Source organism: Harpia harpyja, chromosome 1 (assembly GCF_026419915.1).
Source record: "Harpia harpyja isolate bHarHar1 chromosome 1, bHarHar1 primary haplotype, whole genome shotgun sequence".
Lineage (NCBI taxonomy): Eukaryota > Metazoa > Chordata > Aves > Accipitriformes > Accipitridae > Harpia > Harpia harpyja.
The window spans coordinates 47,569,129-47,589,822 of NC_068940.1; the positions used below are offsets into that span (position 1 = coordinate 47,569,129).

At 37.1% G+C, this 20,694-nt stretch overlaps 1 protein-coding gene across 10 annotated transcripts in view; it reads right to left on the minus strand.

Annotated features, from left to right (window-relative positions):
- ATP2C1 (ATPase secretory pathway Ca2+ transporting 1) overlaps positions 1 to 20,694 on the minus strand; it is a 52,922-nt gene that overhangs the window by 17,790 nt on the left and 14,438 nt on the right. For 9 of the 10 annotated variants that reach the window (XM_052792326.1, XM_052792308.1, XM_052792316.1 and 6 more), the window contains 11 exons: positions 18,365 to 18,475; positions 17,364 to 17,480; positions 15,692 to 15,781; positions 12,833 to 12,868; positions 11,855 to 11,916; positions 11,376 to 11,484; positions 7,652 to 7,807; positions 4,383 to 4,451; positions 2,194 to 2,269; positions 1,654 to 1,720; positions 393 to 517 (listed from right to left, as the gene is read on the minus strand). In XM_052792326.1, coding sequence (XP_052648286.1) covers positions 393 to 517; positions 1,654 to 1,720; positions 2,194 to 2,269; positions 4,383 to 4,451; positions 7,652 to 7,807; positions 11,376 to 11,484; positions 11,855 to 11,916; positions 12,833 to 12,868; positions 15,692 to 15,781; positions 17,364 to 17,480; positions 18,365 to 18,475 — 1,018 coding nt within the window. The remainder of the gene's footprint in view (positions 1 to 392; positions 518 to 1,653; positions 1,721 to 2,193; positions 2,270 to 4,382; positions 4,452 to 7,651; positions 7,808 to 11,375; positions 11,485 to 11,854; positions 11,917 to 12,832; positions 12,869 to 15,691; positions 15,782 to 17,363; positions 17,481 to 18,364; positions 18,476 to 20,694) is intronic. The other variant, XM_052792337.1, reaches the window with a different exon arrangement.

Below are 20,694 nucleotides of genomic sequence, written 5' to 3' on the forward strand. Positions count from 1 at the left end.
AATATCATTCCTAAATTTACACCAAAAATTTAGTTAAAAAAACATTTTACAAGTCTTATTTAACAAGAACATCTCACAGCAAACAAGTATAAAGAGTACTCCATACATCCAGTCACTCACACAGTTTAGAGTACTGCTAGTGTGGCATGCTATTAACTGAGAGATTGGGGTGTTTTGTTTTTTAAAACTGAAATAAAAGTAGTTCGAGGGCCCACAAAAACATATACCTGAATTCTAACTGTGTAAAATGCATTCAATTATGTTTTAAAGATACCACCACATTGCTAGCAAAATAAGAATACCTGCTTTATTTTAACCATTAGTCATCAATATTTGTGTTGATTTCCTAACATCTGTATCAAAATACTATCTCTAAGTTAGTCCAGTCATACCTAAAGTTTCAACAATAGGCAGCTTTTTTACAATAGCCCGTTTCTTCACCATTCTCATCACACCAAGGGCCAATGTCACTGTTACCACAATTGGGAGTCCTTCAGGAATTGCAGCTACAGCCAAACTGTAATGAAGGTAAATATACAAATCTTGCCTTAGAACGTCATACATAAATACATAGTCATGATACATTTACACTTCAGAACATTGTTTCTGTAGCTGCCTGTTCACTGACATTAAAAGTAAAAGGAAGCAGCTGCCATGTTAATCGAGCTGTATACCATTCATTATAAGATACACACTGAAGACAGTAACAAAATGCAGTAACTTAGATATTTATACTCATTACTTATGCAAAAGTATGAAGAAAAGTTGGGAGGAGGGAGAAATCAGTTGTACATCTGTTTTGCCTACACAAAACACTGGTTAGGACCGTGCAAAGCAGCCCAGGTTGTGAAGAACAAGTGTAGTCAGCACTAAACAGAACTGGGAAATGCCACCACTTCAAGTGACCACTGATCCACAGCTGTTACTTCCAGATCATGATGGGGCAGCAAGCTCAGTGCAGGAATGTCACAAAAGGTCATTTAAAAAACAAACAAATAAAACCCCTTGTAACAGTGTAAACAAGATCACAATAAGTTACTACACAATGCTCAACGATGCAGTTCCTGGTGCTACCCCCCCCCCCCCCCCCAGAAGGGTAAATCTCCAGAGTTTGATCCTGTCATTTAAAGAAACACTTCTGCCTTATGCACTGTCCATGTAATTAGCAACTCAGCAACTTCTCTAAGAGTACAGAACTAGATCATCTAAATTCAGTTTTACTCTCAGCAGAAAACACCCTGGGATTAAGTTTCCATAATATGTTAGAAAATGAGCTAATGAACTACATGACACAAGGCTTGTAGTAACTTAGTTTTGCCTGATGCCACTTATAAAACTACATTTACTGTATTTACTCAGTGACGGAAATTCAAACTGTACAACTCCATACAACATCTGTCTGTTTGCAGATGTTCCACAAGACACTCAGAAATCACCATACAAATGCACAGTTGAAGAGACTCACAAGAACATACTGTATCATTAAAAATAAGTATGAATTTGCTTTTTTACAGTACAAAGTCTATTTTCATTTTTAATGACTTATGTTAACTTAAAAGCAGAGTCTGTGTGCAAGCATATTATAACATGCATCACTAGCTTTCAGACACTTGCTGTAATGCCCAATCTACACTATTTAAAAACAAGTCTTACCTCACACCAATTGTGAACATATCAAGGATATGTTTTCCTTGCAACCAGCCAACCAGCATAATAACTCCTATAAAGAAAACAGTTGTCAGGATAAATATAAAACCAACATGTACTGTAGCCTCATGGGGACAACAAAAAGAGCTCAAATAGCCAAAACCAAGCTTATAATTGTGCTACCAATAAAAATCTATTATTTCTTTCACTGTCAAAGCATGATTCCATTAGTATGGCAAAGGTGAAGAAAGTTTCTGCCAGTCAAGTTGCCCAATCATACCAACAGTGAGGTACTCACTTCGGCACAGCTTGAAGCAGAATACAAGACACATTGCAGTTTAAAAGGAAGCATTTAAAGGACAAAAAATAAGTTGGAAAAATATGTCACATTAATAATCTTCAGATGATTAGTGGCATGAAATCAAAGTGACCAATAAAATGAGCCAAAATATTTAAAAAAAGAGATCAAGCCTTCCATTCTCCCAGGCCTATATGTTAGTCTCAGTTACATAATAATTTGCAATTCTTTTACATAATTTCTATTACCTATTATACCAAAGGAATACAAGGAAAGCTGTTTTCCCAAGAGATCCATGCTCTTCTGCAGAGGTGTCTTTGGAGCCTTGATGAATGGTAAACATGCAGCAGTTAACAAGCACAGGTTTGAAAGCATGAACTGTATCACATATTACTTCAGATACACAAATTTCAAGACACTGTCAGTCAATAAGATGCAGTTATACCCTATCTTTCCATATGTTTACTTTGTGAAAACAGACTACTCTGTTCCATTCTTGTGTAGCATTCAAGAATATTCAAGAACACTTCAATGAAATGAAAAATTTATTAGAAATATTCTTTGGGAGCTTTGTGATGTCTACAGCAAATCTAATACAAAAGGTCGTATCAAAGATTTTATTAAAAAAAAAAAAAATCATGCTGACTAAAAGCCACTGCACTTCTTCCAAGACCAAGAAGTTCTTGATAGCAAGAATAAAACTGACTTTTCAGATAGAGGCATCAGAGCCCTGGAAGGCCAATTATATCTCAAAAGGAATTTGTTAATCATCTGTAGAAAATTCAAATTTAGACAAACAGAAAACTATGGAAATATTTAGACAATCTAGTGCAAAAAAAAAAGCATAGAAAGGAGGTGGGGACACAAAGCAAAAATTTTAATTAAAAAAAACCAGGAAAGTGGATTTTTACCTTGGATGCCAGTAAGTTCGGGTTTTTTAATAGTAATATATGGTGGACTACAGTATAGAAGACATGGCAAAAAAAGGAAGACAGGTCATTGTAAGATCATCTTTGTTCAACAAGTTATGAAAAAAGTGCATACACTCTATATGAGAAAGCTGGTATCAAGTTTGATTCACTCTTACCATCAAAATTTACTTTTAAATTGAGTTTACTGTAATATAAACATCAAAAATAACTCTACAATACTCTTGATATTTCAGAATGTTGTTGGTGTAGGATGCTCAGTTTTCTTTTTTTTTTTTTTCATTAATAATTACACTTGCTACAATACAAACTGAATACTATTGAACAGATGATCATATTTTCCTCACGTGTATTCAAGTGGATTCCACTTTGGTGACTGAACAGCAGTATTCCCTTGAAAGGTGTAAGTAAGCCACTGCAGCTAACAACATGAGGTCGGTGATACACTCCTGACTGTGGCATTTAATGCTCTTAGTTACTCTGGTTTGGCACATTTCAGAAATGTAAGTATCTAGAAAAAAAGTGCTGCCTATACTATGCCTGATCATGTCCTGACAGCTAGCGATACACTGTCTCCTTATGGTCCTACATTGGTCAGGCAGCCAGAGAGGAAGCTAGAAGGCCCTAGATACACAAAGCACTCAAGAGTCTGAATTCCCATGTGGATCAGTGTACTGCAATAAAGAAAAATCACTGTGGGAGTTTGATATATAAGAGTCAAAGGGAGCTTATAAAAGGATAAGGTGGAGATCATGAAGCAGCAGGAGACACATGCATAACCCCAAAGTACACTGCTAATCAAAGAAAAACATTGTCCTGTGCCTGCAGCACACAAATCTGTCATACAAATCCCTTTTGTGCAACCTTAGTTCCACTTGAAAAAAAATACACTTCCACAAATTGCAATGAGATTTGTTCCACTGAAGAGGAAAAGAATATCACTTTTGCAGTTAGTATTTTTAGGTCAGCTATGCATATTTTGTTGCACTGAATTCAATTACTAGTTTTGTGTTCAAGAGCTAAGATTTCTTTCACTAAAGAAAAATATTAAAAACAATGTAATTAAGTTTAACTAAGGTCTTATGGAATAAATTCAAAGTTTTAATGAATGAAATATACACTTACAAAATGTCTTTGCTTCTAAATATTCACTCTTACCTCTTCTGCTTGCATCATTTTGAAAACCTCCCCAAATTCAGAGTTTTTGCTTCTAAATATTCACTCTTACCTCTTCTGCTTGCATCATTTTGAAAACCTCCCCAAATTCAGAGTTTTTGCTTCTAAATATTCACTCTTACCTCTTCTGCTTGCATCATTTTGAAAACCTCCCCAAATTCAGAGTTTTTGCTTCTAAATATTCACTCTTACCTCTTCTGCTTGCATCATTTTGAAAACCTCCCCAAATTCAGAGTTTTTGCTTCTAAATATTCACTCTTACCTCTTCTGCTTGCATCATTTTGAAAACCTCCCCAAATTCAGAGTTTTTGCTTCTAAATATTCACTCTTACCTCTTCTGCTTGCATCATTTTGAAAACCTCCCCAAATTCAGAGTTTTCTCCTGTTCCAATAACTATCCCCTAAAAAAAAAAAAAAAAAAAAACCAAAAATAAAGCCAATTCAAATCTGAAGTTTAATGTTAATGTTAGTGGTTGCTCTTGACAGCTTTGACTCAAATACTGGGCAAACACCATTCAGCCTGCTACAATTTTGTTAGCTTTGCTTATAAAATTAATTTTTGGCACAAGTAGGGAATATTTTTAGTAAACATTTTGCCTCTTTGAAACAAATTGCTATTCTGTGCACTGCTGAAGTATTTAGGAACTACCAGTAACAAAACTCAAATAGGGTAACACCTATCTAACACTAGCCACAACTGTATTTTCAGTTACAGGTTTTCAAACGTGAATGTAGTTCTAGAAACAAAATACCACATCCTAGACAGAAGAGTTTCACATCATCTGTTCCCTATAAATTTGAGCTCTCCTGGCCCTAGATTAGTTTTCTTTTTAAACCAGTGTCTAAAAAAGCACCAATGAGAAAAGCTCTGCAGTGTATCACAGTAAAGTCTTCCATATTTCCAGTAAAAATTTCTGTTTCTAATCCATTTCTATTGTTTCAGAAAACTCAAAATGTATGTAATCATTAAAGTACGTTTCTCAATTTATAGGTGAACTTTAAAAATAAGAACTGCCTTCAGATAGTTGAAACATGGAAAATATTCTTCCCTAACAATAATCAGGATGGTTTGGGTTGGAAGGGACCTTAAAGATCATCTCATTCCAACATCCCTGCCATGGGCATGGACACCTTCCACTAGACCAGGTTGCTCGAAGTCCCATCCAACCTGGCCTTGAACACTTCCAGGGATAGGGCATCCACAACTTCTCTGGGCAACCTGTTCCAGTGTCTTACCACCCTCACAGTAAAGAACTTCTTCCTAATACCTAATCTAAATCTACACTCTTTCAGTTTAAAGCCATTACCCCTCGTGCTATCCCTACACTCCCTGATAAAGAGTCCCTCCTCATCTTTCCTGTAGGCCCCCTTTAAGTACTGGAAGGCTGCTATAGGGTCTCCCCAGAGCCTTTTCTTCTCCAGGCTGAAAAACCTCAATTCTCTCAGCCAGTCCTCACAGGGGAGGTGCTCCAGCTACTTGATCATCTTCATAGCCCTCTTCTGGATGCCCTCGAGCAGATCCATGTCTGTCTTATGCTGGCGGCCCCAGAGCTGAACCAGACCAGGTGGGTCTCACAAGAGCTGAGTAGAGGGGGAGAATCACCTCCCTTGACCTGCTAGCCACACTTCTTTTGATACAGCCTAGGATACGATTGGCTTTCTGAGCTGTGAGCGCACATTGTTGGCTTATATTCAGTTTTTCATCCATTGATACCCCCAAGTCCTTCTCTGCAGGGCTGCTCTCAATCCACTCATCGCCCAGCCTGTATCCATGTTTGGGATTGCCCTGACCCACGTGCAGGACCTTGCACTTGGCCTTGTTCAACTTCATGAGGTTTGCATGGGCCCACCTCTCAAGCCTGTCAAGGTCCCTCTGGATGGCATCCCTTCCCTCCGTGTCAACCACACCACACAACTTGGTGTTGTCAGCAAACTGGCTGAGGGTGCACTCAATCCCACTGTCCATGTCCCCGAAAAAGATGTTAAACAGCACCGGTCCCAATACCGACCCCTGAGGAACACCACTCATCACTGGTCTCCACTTGGAGATCGAACCGTTGACTGCAACTCTTTGAGTGCAACCATCCAGCCAATTCCTTATCCACCAAGTGATCCACCCATCAAACCCATGTCTCTGCATTTTAGAGACAAGGATGTCATGCAGGACAGTGCCAAATGCTTTGCACAACTCCAGGTAGATGACGTCCGTCGCTCTTCCGTTATCCACCAATGCTGTAACCCTGTTGTAGAAGGCCACCAAATTTGTCAGGCACAATTTGCCCTTAGTGAAGCCATGTTGGCTGTCACCAATCACCTCCTTATTTTCCATGTGCCCTAGCATAGTTTCCAGGAAGATCTGCTCCATGATCTTGCCAGGCACAGAGGTGAGACTGACTGGCCTGTAGTTCCCTGGGTCTTCCTTTTTTCCCTTTTTAAAAATGTGGGTTATGTTTCCCCTTTTCTAGTCAGCAGGAACTTCCCCAGACTGCCAGGACTTCTCAAATGTGATGGATAGTGGCTTAGCCACTTCATCCACCAGTTCCCTCAGGACCCATGGATGCATCTCATCAGGTCGCATGGACTTGTGCACATTCAGGTTCCTTAGATGGTCTCAAACATGATCTTCTCCTACAGTGGATAGTTCTTCATTCTCCCAGTCTCTGCCTTCTGCATCTTGGGTGATGTGGCTGGAGCACTTGCCAGTGAAGACTGAGGCAAAAAAGTCACTGAGTACCTCAGCCTTGTCCACGTCCCGGGTAACCAGGTCTCCCGTTTCTGTCCAGAGAGGGCCCACATTTTCCCTAGTCTTTTTATCACCAACATACCTATAGAAGCTTTTCTTGTTGCCCTTGACATCCCTGGAAAGATTTAATTCTATTGGGGCTTTCGCTTTCCTAACCTGATCCCCGGCTCCTCAGAAAATTTCTCTGTATTCCTCCCAGGCTACCCGTCCTTGCTTCCACCCTCTGTAGGCTTCCTTTTCGTGTTTGAGTTTTTCCAGCAGCCCCTTGTTCATCCATGCAGGCCTCCTGGTGTTTTTGCCTGACTTCCTCTTTGTTGGGATGCATTGCTCCTGAGCTTGGAGGAGGTGACCCTTGAATATTAACCAGCTTTCTTGGGCCCCTCTTCATCCCATGGTACTCTACCAAGCAGATGCCTGAAAAGGCCAAAATCTGCTCTCTTGAACTCCAGGGTAGCAAGCTTGCTGTGCGCCCTCCTCACTGCCCTAAGGATCTTGAACTCCACCATTTCATGGTCACTGCAGCCAAGGCTGCCCTTGAGCTTCACATTTCCCACCAGCCCCTCCTTGTTGGTGAGAACAAGGTCCAGCAAAGCACCTCTCCTCGTTGGTTCCTCTATTACTTAGAGAAGGAAGTTGTCATCAACGCATTCCAGGAACCTCCTGGATTGCTTATGCTCTGCTGTGTTGTCCCTCTAACAGACTGGGGTGGTTGAGGTCACCCATGAGGGCCAGGGCTTGTGAACATGGGGCTTGCTCCTATCTGTCTGTATGAGGGCCTCATCCGCTCAGTCTTCCTGGTTGGGTGGCCTGTAGCAGACACCCACTATAACGTCACCTGTCCCTGCCCTCCCCTTGTACCTTTGCTTTTCCACATCTGACCAGTGTTCCCATGAAAGCAATATTGCTCCTAGAAGTAAGGTCTCCATTGGTTGCTGCTGGCTGAGGAGCTGTAGATTTAGAGCAAGGAGCTGTCTCACCCGTAAGACTGGATTCATCGATAGAAAGGTCCACAGCCTTTGAAAACAAAATAGATAAAAAGCATGGCAATCTTTTGTAAGTAGTTGGAAGTGTTAACAGAAGTTTCCCAATTTTGACCATTAAAAATATATCCAATTTATTCATATGGTTAAGAAGCCATGTCAATATCAACCATATTTTAAGGATCAACAAAGCAACAAGCACTCCTACAGAATACTGCAGCAATGCAACAAGCTCACACTTTGAAGAGTCAAAGTTTACTCATAATTTTATGTTCATGTTTGTTTTTCTACAAAACATTCAAGAGATTGCAACTGTGATGCATTCTGTCACCAAACAGAATAATTAACTGGGAATACAAGTGCACATACATACTATCCTCTCAACTCTTCTTCTGTCTGCTTCCTCCTATCATGGTCCATTAAGAACTCACTAACAAGAAGCATATTTCATACAGTGTTTTTTGTTCACAAATTCTCTATAGGAAAAATGCTATTCAGGCAACAGCCGCATGGACTAGAGGAACAGAAACTGCCTTTTTTTGGTTTAGGTTTTATTTTCGTAGTTTGTTGGAAGCACGTGGGGGTAGTTAGAGAAGAAAAAGCTAAAAATTAATGATTCTCTATTAACCAGCTGAAGAAAATAAAATGTGTGTTCTATAAATATAATCTAAAACAAAAATAACTTATCAACATATAAAATAAAATACATCTTAATGTATGAAGACTTTAATGGGTCTTGAACAGAGCCAAAGCCTGAATTATAAAATTCTGCTCACAAAATTTAAGTAAAATAATTTTGCATTATTAAAAAGTATAAAGCCACTATTAGTGACCATATCACTAAATTTCAAGATAATCTTCTCAAGAAAAACAGTGTTAAAGGATGCATAATAAAACTCAATTGCCAAAACTCTTTGAAATGGTATCACTTACAAGGAGTAAACAAGAATCAGTTACATTACACTCTGCACCACCACACTATAGCAGATCACTCTGAGTTTGAGCTGAGGATTTTTCAGTGTTTTGGTTTGGTTTTTTTAAGTGGCATGATAATTCTGATGCACTCCAATTCTAGCTGGACAACAAAATGAACACAGGCTGCTAGATCAAAAATAATTTAGTCAATGTTAAAAGAGGATAGCACCTTTACTAAAGTGCTTTCTCATCAGTCAAATCACTCTAACTCCTGCTATGCTCTCAAATAGTTACCAGTGCAGCACCCACTTTTAAAACATAGATGCTATATCAATAAAGGAAAAGGGACACTTGCCAAAACCTGCAATGAATCTTTCAATCAAAGCCATAAAGAATGATTAGCTCCAGAAAGTTCTATAGTAATTTTGTATTTGTGATGTATTCCTCAAACTCCAAGCTGAAACAGGATGAAGATGCCGCTTTGCTACTGTTGAGATTTAGCCATGAGCTCTGAAACATTTATCATCACTACCAAAAGGAACCGTGTTTAAAGTCTACACTGTTCTAGGTATGTTAGTTCTTGATGTAATATTCTGGCTTTAGAAAAGACTACCATAAAACTTGATGGACTACTCATTAACATATAGAAAAATCAGTCCAGAAAAGGTCTTCAAATACATTCTGGAAAACAAGATTGCCCCTGCAAGATTAGACCAGTGAAGAAACTTCTTCTCACATATATGAAAGGCTTCAGAAAGCAAACAGTGCCTAATTACCATTTCTACAATTTTCTAGGACAGCATCAATCAGAATATGCAAAAGAGATCTAGTTCTTTCTCTGAAAAGATGATCACATGTAATTTTTTTTTAAAACCCACCACCCCATAACAACGCCCAGTAAAGACAAGATGAAAATAAGATGACATGCTCTTATTATCAAATGATCTGCAAGAGTAGTTGAGATAAGGATGGCACAAATTTTCATCTGGTGTAGGGCTACAGACAGCTGAGAAACTTCCAATTCCATTTCTGCTTTCTTTTATAAGAGGTTCAAGCATGCTGGTATCACAGCATACTATAAGCTTATGAGCAAGAAAGAAGACACTGCTGCAACAGCAGTTTCATATCAGTGCAGAGACTATACAATTGCTGAGGGAAGGAGAAAGCATTTGCAGTCACAAAAAACAAACCCACTTAAGTAGTAACTACACTACAGGGGCTAACAACATATGATCCAGGCAAATTTCTCAAGAGTACCATGAATTTGTCTCAAACTAGCTCGTTTAGGCTTTGTCTATAAAATGAACCCTGATTAATCCAGCATCAACCATGGATATACTGGATATAGCTCATCATATCAATATATTACTTTAACATGATAGGTAACACAGATATTGGGCAACCTGAGGATGCCCAATCTGACAGAAAAGTAACACAACATTATTCAACCAAAATCATCAAAATAAGCAAGATGAATATAAATAAATTCCACTTCATTTTTAGAGAATCTGCAAGTACTATTATAGTGCTATTGCTTCAACTCAAACACTTCCAACAGTGCTAATGTTACAAATTAAATATTTAGTAAACTAGAAGATACAACCACACGCACTGATGAAAAAGTGTCAGAGAGAAAAGATTACACTGGCACAATTTCACAATTAATTTTTTTTAATATTCCATTATCAGAGAACACTGAAACTATACCCTAAAGATTAATGCAAATAAAGACTCAAGACACCTGCAATCAGCTGCCAAAAAAATCTTATCATTCAGACTGAAAACAATCATTTTTCCTCAATGTTAAACATATTGTGAAAGTACTGTCTGGTTTCAGCTGGTATAGAGTTAATTTTCTTTCTAGTAGCTGGTATAGTGTTATGTTTTGGATTTAGTACAAGAATAATGTTGATAACACACTGATGTTTTCAGTTGTTGCTAAGTACTGTTTAGACTAAGTCAAGGATTTTTCAGCTTCTCATGGCCAGCCAGCAAGAAGGCTGGAGAGGCACAAGAAGTTGGGAGGGGACAGAGCCAGGACAGCTGACTCAAACTGGCCAAAGGGGTATTCCATACCATGTGATGTCATGTCCAGTATATAAGCTGGGGGGAATGGGCAGGGGGACAGGGGAGGCGGGGAGGAGGGAGCAAGGCACAGATCACAGCTGGGGAACTAACTGGGCATCTGTCAGCGAGTGGTGAGCAATTGCATTGTGCATCACTTGTTTAGTATATTCCAATTCTTTTATCATCATTATCATCATCATCATCATTTTATTCCTCTCTGTCCTATTAAACTGTCTTTATCTCAACCCAAGAGTTTTACTTTTTTTTCAATCCTCTCCCCTACCCCACTGGGTGGGTTGGAGTGAGCGAGCAACTGCGTGGTGCTTAGTTGCTGGCTGGGGTTAAACCACAACAAGTACTCAACTAAAGTTTTCAAGAATGCATTACTACATAAAATTGGAAAATTCTTTCCTCTCATGTCCTACAATAAGAAGCTACATATATTGTTAAGAATGCACAATTACATTTGGAAAGTAATTAATTCAAAATTTCTATCAAAATAGTTGTGAATTCCAAACAATAACACTTAACGCACTTCAGTATTCAGTGGCTATCTTCTTTTCCCCTCTCTCCCACAATAAGAAAAGTTAATAAATATTAAAGCAATAGTAGGTATATACCTCAAATAATCGTAGATCAGCCGGGACTCTGTCTCCAACTGACAAGCAGACTGTATCACCTGGGACTAAATCTCTTGCAAGTGTATGTTCCACTCTACCTTCTCGTACACTGTAGGTAGAAACATGAAGAGCAAAAAGAATGTATCCTCTGGCATTTCGTCTGAGAAAAGCATTCACACGGTTGACTGTGCATTGTAATGTTACTGGTTTCAGCAAAATACCATTTCTAATTTACAGCTTATTTCTTAGAAGTTATACATCAGTAACATCATTTGAAGGGTTCAGAGAAGCAACAATATGGAGTAATTTTTAAGCTCATAAAACAATCTTTAAAATGAGCAAAACCAAAGCATGTTCTGTGTCAGCATAAGAGCTTGACAGAAAGACAGTAAGTTCAGTAAAATCTTTTTGGATTTACTCATTTCAGATTAAACTTAAAATTACTTAATTAAGGACTGAAAGGACAGATAATTACATACCAATGACATTCTGGAGGCACAAGTTTACTAAGCTCTTCAAGAGATTTTTCTGATCTGTACTCCTGCAGACACATTTAAAAAAAAATAAAGCAGATAATACTTTTTAAAACAGGCAAAAGTTAAAAAACAGTAAGATACACCCACATCCACCGAAATTCATCTTATTAGTAAAGCTGTATTAAAGTAATATTGCAAACAATCAGATAAGAGATGCTTTTCATCAGTTCTATATTAGATACTTTAAAAAGCAAATATGGTCCAAACACTGAAAAATTTACAGATTTGCCTACATGCGTTTCTTCTGAAAGAATAGCGGAGGTCCTTTGCATTTTCCTTCAGTATCTTCAGGTCTTTGTAATACTCGCAGTAATACTTCTAAACTCAGGGATCAGACACATGATTAAGTTCTACAGTTTAACAAGTTAGTACCAAAACCACTGTTTTCATGCTCTTAGCCCCTGGAGAACTAAGGTAACACAACTCATCTCTAACTCAATAAACAGATTACAGAAATAAGGTAAACAAAGATATAAAGCACAAACACAAGGGAACTTTGATTTAGGCACACACTGAGTAAAGCTGTCTATTTACAGAATGAAAACAACTTTTTTATGACTTAGAAAACTACTTAAAAGACTTTTTTTTAAATTTCTGTACAAAATTGAAGCCAGAGCTACATTTTCAAAATCTATTTTATAAGAAGTTAAATATTTAAGTACTTCTACACTGTTTATTCTGAGTGCTTCTTTACAAGTACTCTTTTATGGCTGAGTATAATACCGAGATAGATGCATAAATGTCAATGTAGTTAAAGCAGGACAAATCGTGCACTTCAGAAAAGGCAAAAGACTTGGATCAAAGCACAGAGCTCTCTACTCAACCATTCACAGCACAATGCACCAAGACAATTACTTCAGTCTTATAATAGAAGAGTTTACATAAAAGCAATAATCTTATTTGGACAACAAGCTGTCTTACCTGAACAAAGGCAACTGTAACAACAATGAGTATTGCCTGCAAGAAAACAAAAGTGGGCGAGATAAAAGAATTCCAAATGGCCATGAAAGTAAGTGATCATATTTGGTTTTGCTCAGCCATAGTTGTTAAATCATATTAACAACATGATTTGGAAACAATCTTTCTCATGCTCAAAATCACTCAGTATCCCTTGGGTCTGTTGTAAATAGATAACGGCATTGCTTTTATATCTGCTCCAGTGATGTTGAAGAACTCAAGAACTAATTTTACTAAAAATAAGATTAATAGCTAGATAGCAATTTTGAAGAAAAACTTCCTCTGCTCTGTGTTTCTAAACAGCGATCAAGAGGCAGCAGTGGAGAGAGATCCATGACAGGAATAGAAAAATTGGTCTGAATTAAGCGTGAATGGTGTTCTCTGTGAACAGAACAAAGGTTAGGAGTGACGTTTTAACTGCTACAGAGCATCACAGATGTGGTTTCATTCAAATAACCAGATAACAAAAAAACCTAAGAATAAACTGATAACTAAAGATAAGGTAGCAAGCTGAAGAACAGGTCTGGAGCCATAAAATATCCCAGCAAGGAGAACAAGAAGAGGATGAGACTCAGGAATCTCAGCCCAAGACTCCCAAGGAGTGAGACAGGACATTGAGTATACCCCAAACAGCCAAGATGCCAGAGATCCCAAAAAAAAAGCTAAAAAAAATTGCTCATTAGGAATAATCCAAGATAAGTACTAAGGTCTCAATAGCAAGCCTTCATAGTCCCCCATATCACATACAATTCTGGTCACAACACTTCAACATAAACATCATGGGGCTTGTAAGCATGTGATGTGAAAGTGAGTGAATGAATGAAATTTATTACAGAAAGTAATAAAGGTCAATTTTGTGTAAAGTAAGTATCATCTTCCCCTTCACTACAGTCTCAAATTCTGTTTTGTTACATTAACTGAATTTGTTACTCAAATTGAGTTGTTACACTGATTTCTTACAGAACCATAACACAACAGCTATTAATTAAGCCTTTAAAGCACACACAGCAACTACTAAAAAATTACCACAATATTACCATTTTACAAGAGAAAAACTCTCTTGAACTCTTAACTAAATCAAGGATACATCCAGTAAATCTGCCTTATTTGTGATAATAATGTTAGCCTCACCAACTGAGTATTAGGAAATAACTATATATATTCCATCTTTCCGTGGAATATTTCCACCACAGCTACATGTGTTTCTTTTGGAGGCAATATTATCTTCTGCAGTTCATGCTACCTGACACAGCTTTGCATTCCTAGCCTCACATCAGTCTCTCAGCTTGTGTTCATGTGCAATGGCTTGCATCAAGCAGCCAATATCCTCCAAATGGAAAAAGGTACATAATTATTATTTTTTTTAATCTTCATTAGTTCCCAGTCCAGATCAAAAAGTTTTACAATACATTTGTACCAGCAGAGCTAGGAAGATGGCAAAAGCTGCTCAAGCCAGCATTCCCACCAGAAGAAATATATGTCACTGATCTTTAGCAGCAAGCTAGTTTTGTTGCTAAGGCTCTGAGCACTAAAGAAAAAAAAAAAAAATCAGTCACAGAAAAATTGCACTATCATCTGAAAATGACACAAAACAAATATTCACTAGGTGATAAAGTGGGCATTAATAACAAGACTAAATGGTAGGTTAGTCGGAAGTTAGACAAAACCCACAATTGATGAACTTTATCTTAACGACACTTTTTCTCCATATTTTACGATATCTCTACCAATGTTCACAAGGCTGTTAAAGATTCCTTCCCAGGTTGCAGCACAGAATGCAGAAATTACTGCTCCTTTACACTAACTACCCTGTTCTTTTCTCATTGCCTTGCTCAAGAGTGTTAGGAAATAGACTTAAGGGCACTAACCAAGGAGAAAACATGAAATAATTCAACTTTCAGACACAATAATTAAATACATTTCATAATACAATAATTTACCTAAATCCAACTTAGGAACACAGCAGACGATTCCAAACTAACACTATACTCAAATTCAAAATTGCATGTTTTTTTCTTAAAGAAGCCACATAGTTTATATTCCAAAGAAAACTGTTCTTTCTAAAGAATTAGAGGAGTTAGGAGCAAACCTCCAGTTACCTTGATTTAATTACAAAAGTAAAACTCAACGTAGGAGTGCAGAGGTCAGCCAAGACAAAAAACAGCTACAACTTGCCTCTGATCATACAGAAATCCTGATTTTCAGTTATCACCTATCACCCCAAAAAGGTCAAAGGGATTATAATTTACTTCTGTGTCATTCACAATGACAAATATTTAGCAGTACTGTATTTGGCTCACTAGTTTAGCACCCTGTTGAAATGCAAACTTCTCCAAAAAAACCCGCATTATTTCAGATTCTATCTTCCTTCTACTATTACTAGAGAGTTCAGGTTACATTTCTTTTTCATGTTTTAAAAGACTACATCTTTCAAGTAAATTCACAGAACACTTAATGTTGGTTTCAATTTGAAATTAAAGCATAATTTAAGATAAAAATTACATAGAAGACACCAAAAATTGCTCCTCTGAACAAATGCCTAAAGACAGGCATTTTAACCAATGAAAGAGTAAAGATATAAGATGCATCAGGTAATTATTAGTTGATGTATTTTGATATGTAATACTGCTATCAAGTCAAGAAAAAAAAACCAAAACAACAAAAGCCAGTCAAACTAAACAGATTTAATGACAGCATACAAATAAAATTCATTAATTAGAATCAAGTGATCCCAACCCACATTGGCATTCACGTGATGTTGAAAGTACATGTCGTCACACATTGTGAAGTGCTCCCAACGAAGATAAAATTTTAGTTCCTTACCACAGTGATACTGACAGCATCATCAAACTGATGCATTAAAACACTGATGACTGCAGATGCCAGAAGAAGCATAATAAGGGGATTTTTAAACTGAAACGAAACAGAACAGTAATTCAGCAATACTCTTGACAGAAAGACCATTTTATCTACCCCTCAAAGCACACCTAATTTTGTAACATATTATTCTATAATTAAACTATTTCTAACCTACCAGCGCAAAGAAATCTGACTCTGTACAGTTCAGATGTTTACTTAAGTTTGGGGTTTTTTAATAAAGACCTTAAACAGACCATGTTCAATACATAACAGGAAAAAACCGTTTCTTACATTTCTTGATTCACATTAAGACAAAAAGAATTAATCTCTTATATTTGTTTATATTGCATTTAAACATACAAATAGAAGCCTGAAATATATTCAAAATGTCCTTGACGTAACAGTCTTATCCTCTTCCCAGCAACTGATCACTAGCAAGGCAGCAATCTATTTCCTAACTTTCAGTTCATGATTTCTTGTTTTGCAAGATACAAGTTTTCCTTTTAGATCATATGCTTTCTTCAGATTTCTAAGGCTAAAATAATAAAGGATCTTGCTTCTACATGACAGCTAGTTGCTAACATGGTCATTTTTTTTGAGAAATGTTACAAAAAAGAACATTCCTACAGTTAAAGAACATTCTAAAAGCACATAAGCACATTCAAAGCAAATGTGTCTTAATAAATCCTACCTAAAATAGACTTGGATAATATGCTTTAGAAGTATTCTGATGCATCTGACTAATTTGACACTACACATGGGAAAATAAAGCATTAATGCCAGAGGACAGCTAGTATGTGATGATGTTCCCACTGCTAACATCAGCAGAGCACTGAATATCTTTTTAATCACTCCCAAGCAAAACAGTTTCTCTAGAATTAACCATCTATCACTTTGGGGTTTACTCTAGAACTTAACTGCACTGCTCAGACAAGGTACAGGAAACATTGACCAAAACTGTTTTAACACTACAAATTCATTAGAAAAATATTCTGTGTGAAAATTTGCTGCAAATATCTTGTGTAGCTGGGTGATGGAGGGGGTAGGCAGGAGGAAGCAGTGACACTTTCACACCATTTTGAGTAGCTGTACATGGTCATACACACACACATGCATATATCTATAAATAAAATAAATCACACCGATAGGAAAAAAATTCACACTTGACTGTTGCCAGTTCTGCTTAACAACAGAATCAAGGCTGGTCCCACCTCCACCCTCAGTTCAAAGGCAGCGGGTTTGCTTTTTAAAATTTCCTTTGTCTATCAAGTTATTAATACTTCACGTTCCCTTTAAATATTTAGCAACAGTCATATGCATTTATGTTTGAACTTAGTGTGATTCATGCTCAAGTCTTTGCCTACAGGGAACTTTATTCTGCTTCTCCAGCCCTCAAGCTAGTTATGAACATACATTCAAGAACAAATCATGTAATTAAAACACTGGCATGTACCTAAATAAAAAGCTTTTTCAATAGGTAAATTAGATATAAATTATAGAAGTTGCAATTCCTCTTCTACTAGTGTTTCCCCACTTTTCCCCAGAGTACGTTCATGCACACGAAAAGTCAAGCAATAAAGAGCAAAACTACTGACAAGTATTAGAATAAAAAAGCAGAAAGGACAAAAATCTTAACCTGGGAAATATATTTTTTCCACAATGGTTCATCTTCACTAATATCAAATTCATTCCATCCATGGAATGCTCGTCTATGACAAACTTCACAGTTTTTTAAGCCATTCTGAAGATTAGCCTATTAAAATATGCAAAGAATAACACAGTCAGCAATTGCACTGATAAGCTAGACTTCCAATAAATTCCAACCCCAAAACATATAGCCTTAGATTATACAAATTTGGCCAACATCAGAAAGACAAGCTTGGTACTAATGTTTGTATGACAATAAAAGCTAACTAACTACTATTTTAGAACTCAATTTGGCACTACTTAAGAGATTCAACAAAAAATTCACAGAACTACAGAAGCAGATGATGTTTGACATCTCTAAATGACTGCTGATCTTCCCTGCAGAAAACTCTTCAACAAGCCAAATTGTGGACATAGTTCAGACTCTTGAGGATTATGTCAGGAGCTCGGTTACTCAGCCAAATGACAGCAATAGCTTCAAAGTGTTGTCAGGCACGAACATTTATCATGGTGTACTCCTCAAGCAGTCAAGCATACGGAAAATGAAAAAAGACCATTGGTCATGAAAATTAACCCAGATTCAATGGTTCATAAATCTGTCAATGGGTAGCTTTCTCAATCCTGTTCCTCCACTTAAAATGGAGGCTACCAAAATAAATTAAGGATTCCTTAGAGAAACAGAAGCAGTAGCTATGAAAAACAGGACAGAATTTTATAGGAAGATTGACTCTAAGATTTTTATTAACAAAAAGCAATCTTCAAAGCACACAGAAATCCAAACATTTTCAAGCTGAATCTCATCCCCCCTCCAAACACCCGATTTCTTTGAAAACATTAGAGATTAGAGCATTTCAACTAACAATTTAAAAATCAATAGCTAATATCAAACTGCATGATAATGCATAGACTTCCAATGACAAGATCTGTCCTTAAGAAAAACTTATTGTTTGGTAACATCAGCACATTCTTAAGAGATGCAAAATCACTTACTTGCAGAATGCTTGCTACTTCATCAACTGGCAATTCACTTGCTTTTTTTGAAGACAGTACAGGAATCATTGTCTCATTGTCACCATCAGGGATTTTTTGAAGACGTGCAACCTAAAAAACAAAAACAAAGTCTGAAGGGAAGTACTACCATTTCATTTCAAACAAAATATACTGGAACAATGCAGTATTAACGCCATTAAAAGGTAGTTTTTAATAACCATTGCACTTTAAAAAAAAAATCTACAATTCAGCTTATTTTCATGCAGTACCCTATGCAATAATAAAAGAAAATACTGGGCATGCAACTGAAGACTAATGTTTGTAACGACATGTTCAGTGATGACAAAGATCATAACAGTTAAATATATTCATAATCCTTTAGCTCATTATCACCAACACCTGGTCAGAAAGTAGCCACTCCAGATAAGTTTCACTCCCTGCCTCTACTTTCTACTCATTAATGAAGACGGTCTAAGCAGGCCTATTTATATTTTCTTGTGCACAAAGAAAGGAGAAACAACATTAAGAAAACCTCCAACAAGAACACAGATGCAAGTGAAGTCATAAAACTTGACTACAGTACAAAAGCTTCAAGCCAATGCTATAAAGTAATGCTTTCCCGTAAATTTAGGAAGTTAAAATTTTGTGAATTGCAGAAGAGCACAACAGCAACATTGATCATACAGCTCAACACTGCTTTAATATTTAATGAAGCTTCAGTTTCTGAATTCATGCTTATTAAATGAGAAGCTGGAGTGATACTTTCTTCCCCCTCACTATCTTACTGCACCCACAATTAATGTCTCATCCATTATGACACACACACATCCCCCCCTTCCATTAACTGGAAGACACCTAACATGCAAACATGCACGCCACAGAAATTATTTTCCCATTATACTTGCACAGAATGTAAGCAGTTTTATGCTTTAAGAAATAATTACTGTCTTGTATAAATCTCCTTTATGGATGGTGAGACTTAAAATATAAGATAAAGTACCTCAAGATGACAATACATTAAAAGATTCCAGCATTTTTATGCCCCAAAAAAGGTATGACAATCTTCATTTTCTATACTGCATGCTGTTTGTCATATACTCAAATACGATAGCTGAGATTAATTCAACTCAATATTTGTTTTTCTAGCTGCTTATGTAAATAGACTCCACAAAGACTTCATCCCAGGGGCTCAAAGGAATAATGAACAAAAGGTGAAAGTGCTACAGTTAGAACTCACACGCTTTCATGAGAAACCCTTGGAAACTCTCTATACTTGCCATGTAGTTTCCAGTGAAACTGTAAACGAACAAGACTTCCTCCTTCACTGTAGTTCTAAGAAAGCAGGTCTAGAGAACAAGATGAAAGGCAGGGCAACAGGAGGTGTGGGTTTGAGCTCTTGGGCAGGGGAGATGGCAGATGAAAGAACTGCACCTTAACAATGTGTTTACTGGCCTCCAAAGAGGGGGAGCCCCTTGGGCCCCACTCAGCTTTCTGCAGCCTGAAGCCAGTGGGACTGAGAAGCTGGGCTGCTGGAGCACAGCTCAGCAAGGGCCAAGAATGGCAGTTATGCCACACCTCCACTTCAGTTGCCATATTTAATTCCAGTCAAAGAGCTTTGTTTTGTTCTTCACTAATCTTTGCACAGATGCATCATTAAAAGACCAGAATTCGAAAGTCTGTGGTCAAATTTTAGGAGTATTACAAAGTATGTGACTTAAATACGCTTTAGCATTGATTAGGTACTTATCAAAAACTTAAGTATATACACTGATGTAAGTAATCTTTAAAAATGATAGTGAATACACATTATTATACACTGTAAATACATACATCTACAAAAAACTATCTAGCAAGTTATCATTTCCAAATACCTTTACATGTTTCAAATTAGACAAGAAATTGAGTCAAAAAATATTTCAGCCATGGTTCAACAAAATAACAGATTTTTCTCTCTCAACATTCTACGTATATTTAAAGTATTTTAAAAAACTACTACTTTTAACATCAGAATAAAAACAAAATCATGAGTACAATTCTGTTCCTAACAAGGGGTCTTTTTACAAAACCCAACAGTAACAAGCCCTTACACCAACAAGGTTACACTATTCTGGACCAGAGGGACACATTTGCTCCACAGTTTAAGGCTTCTCACAGAACACAGCATCATAAGACTCCCTTACAAAACAGAACTATTATTAAAGCAACTTAAGCTGACCACAATAGCAGCAGAATAGCAGGTATTTCAGTTAGGAAGAATACACACAGTGACCCTAAGCCTTACAAAATACTCTTTGGTATATACAAATTCATTTCCCCAAAATTCATTTCCC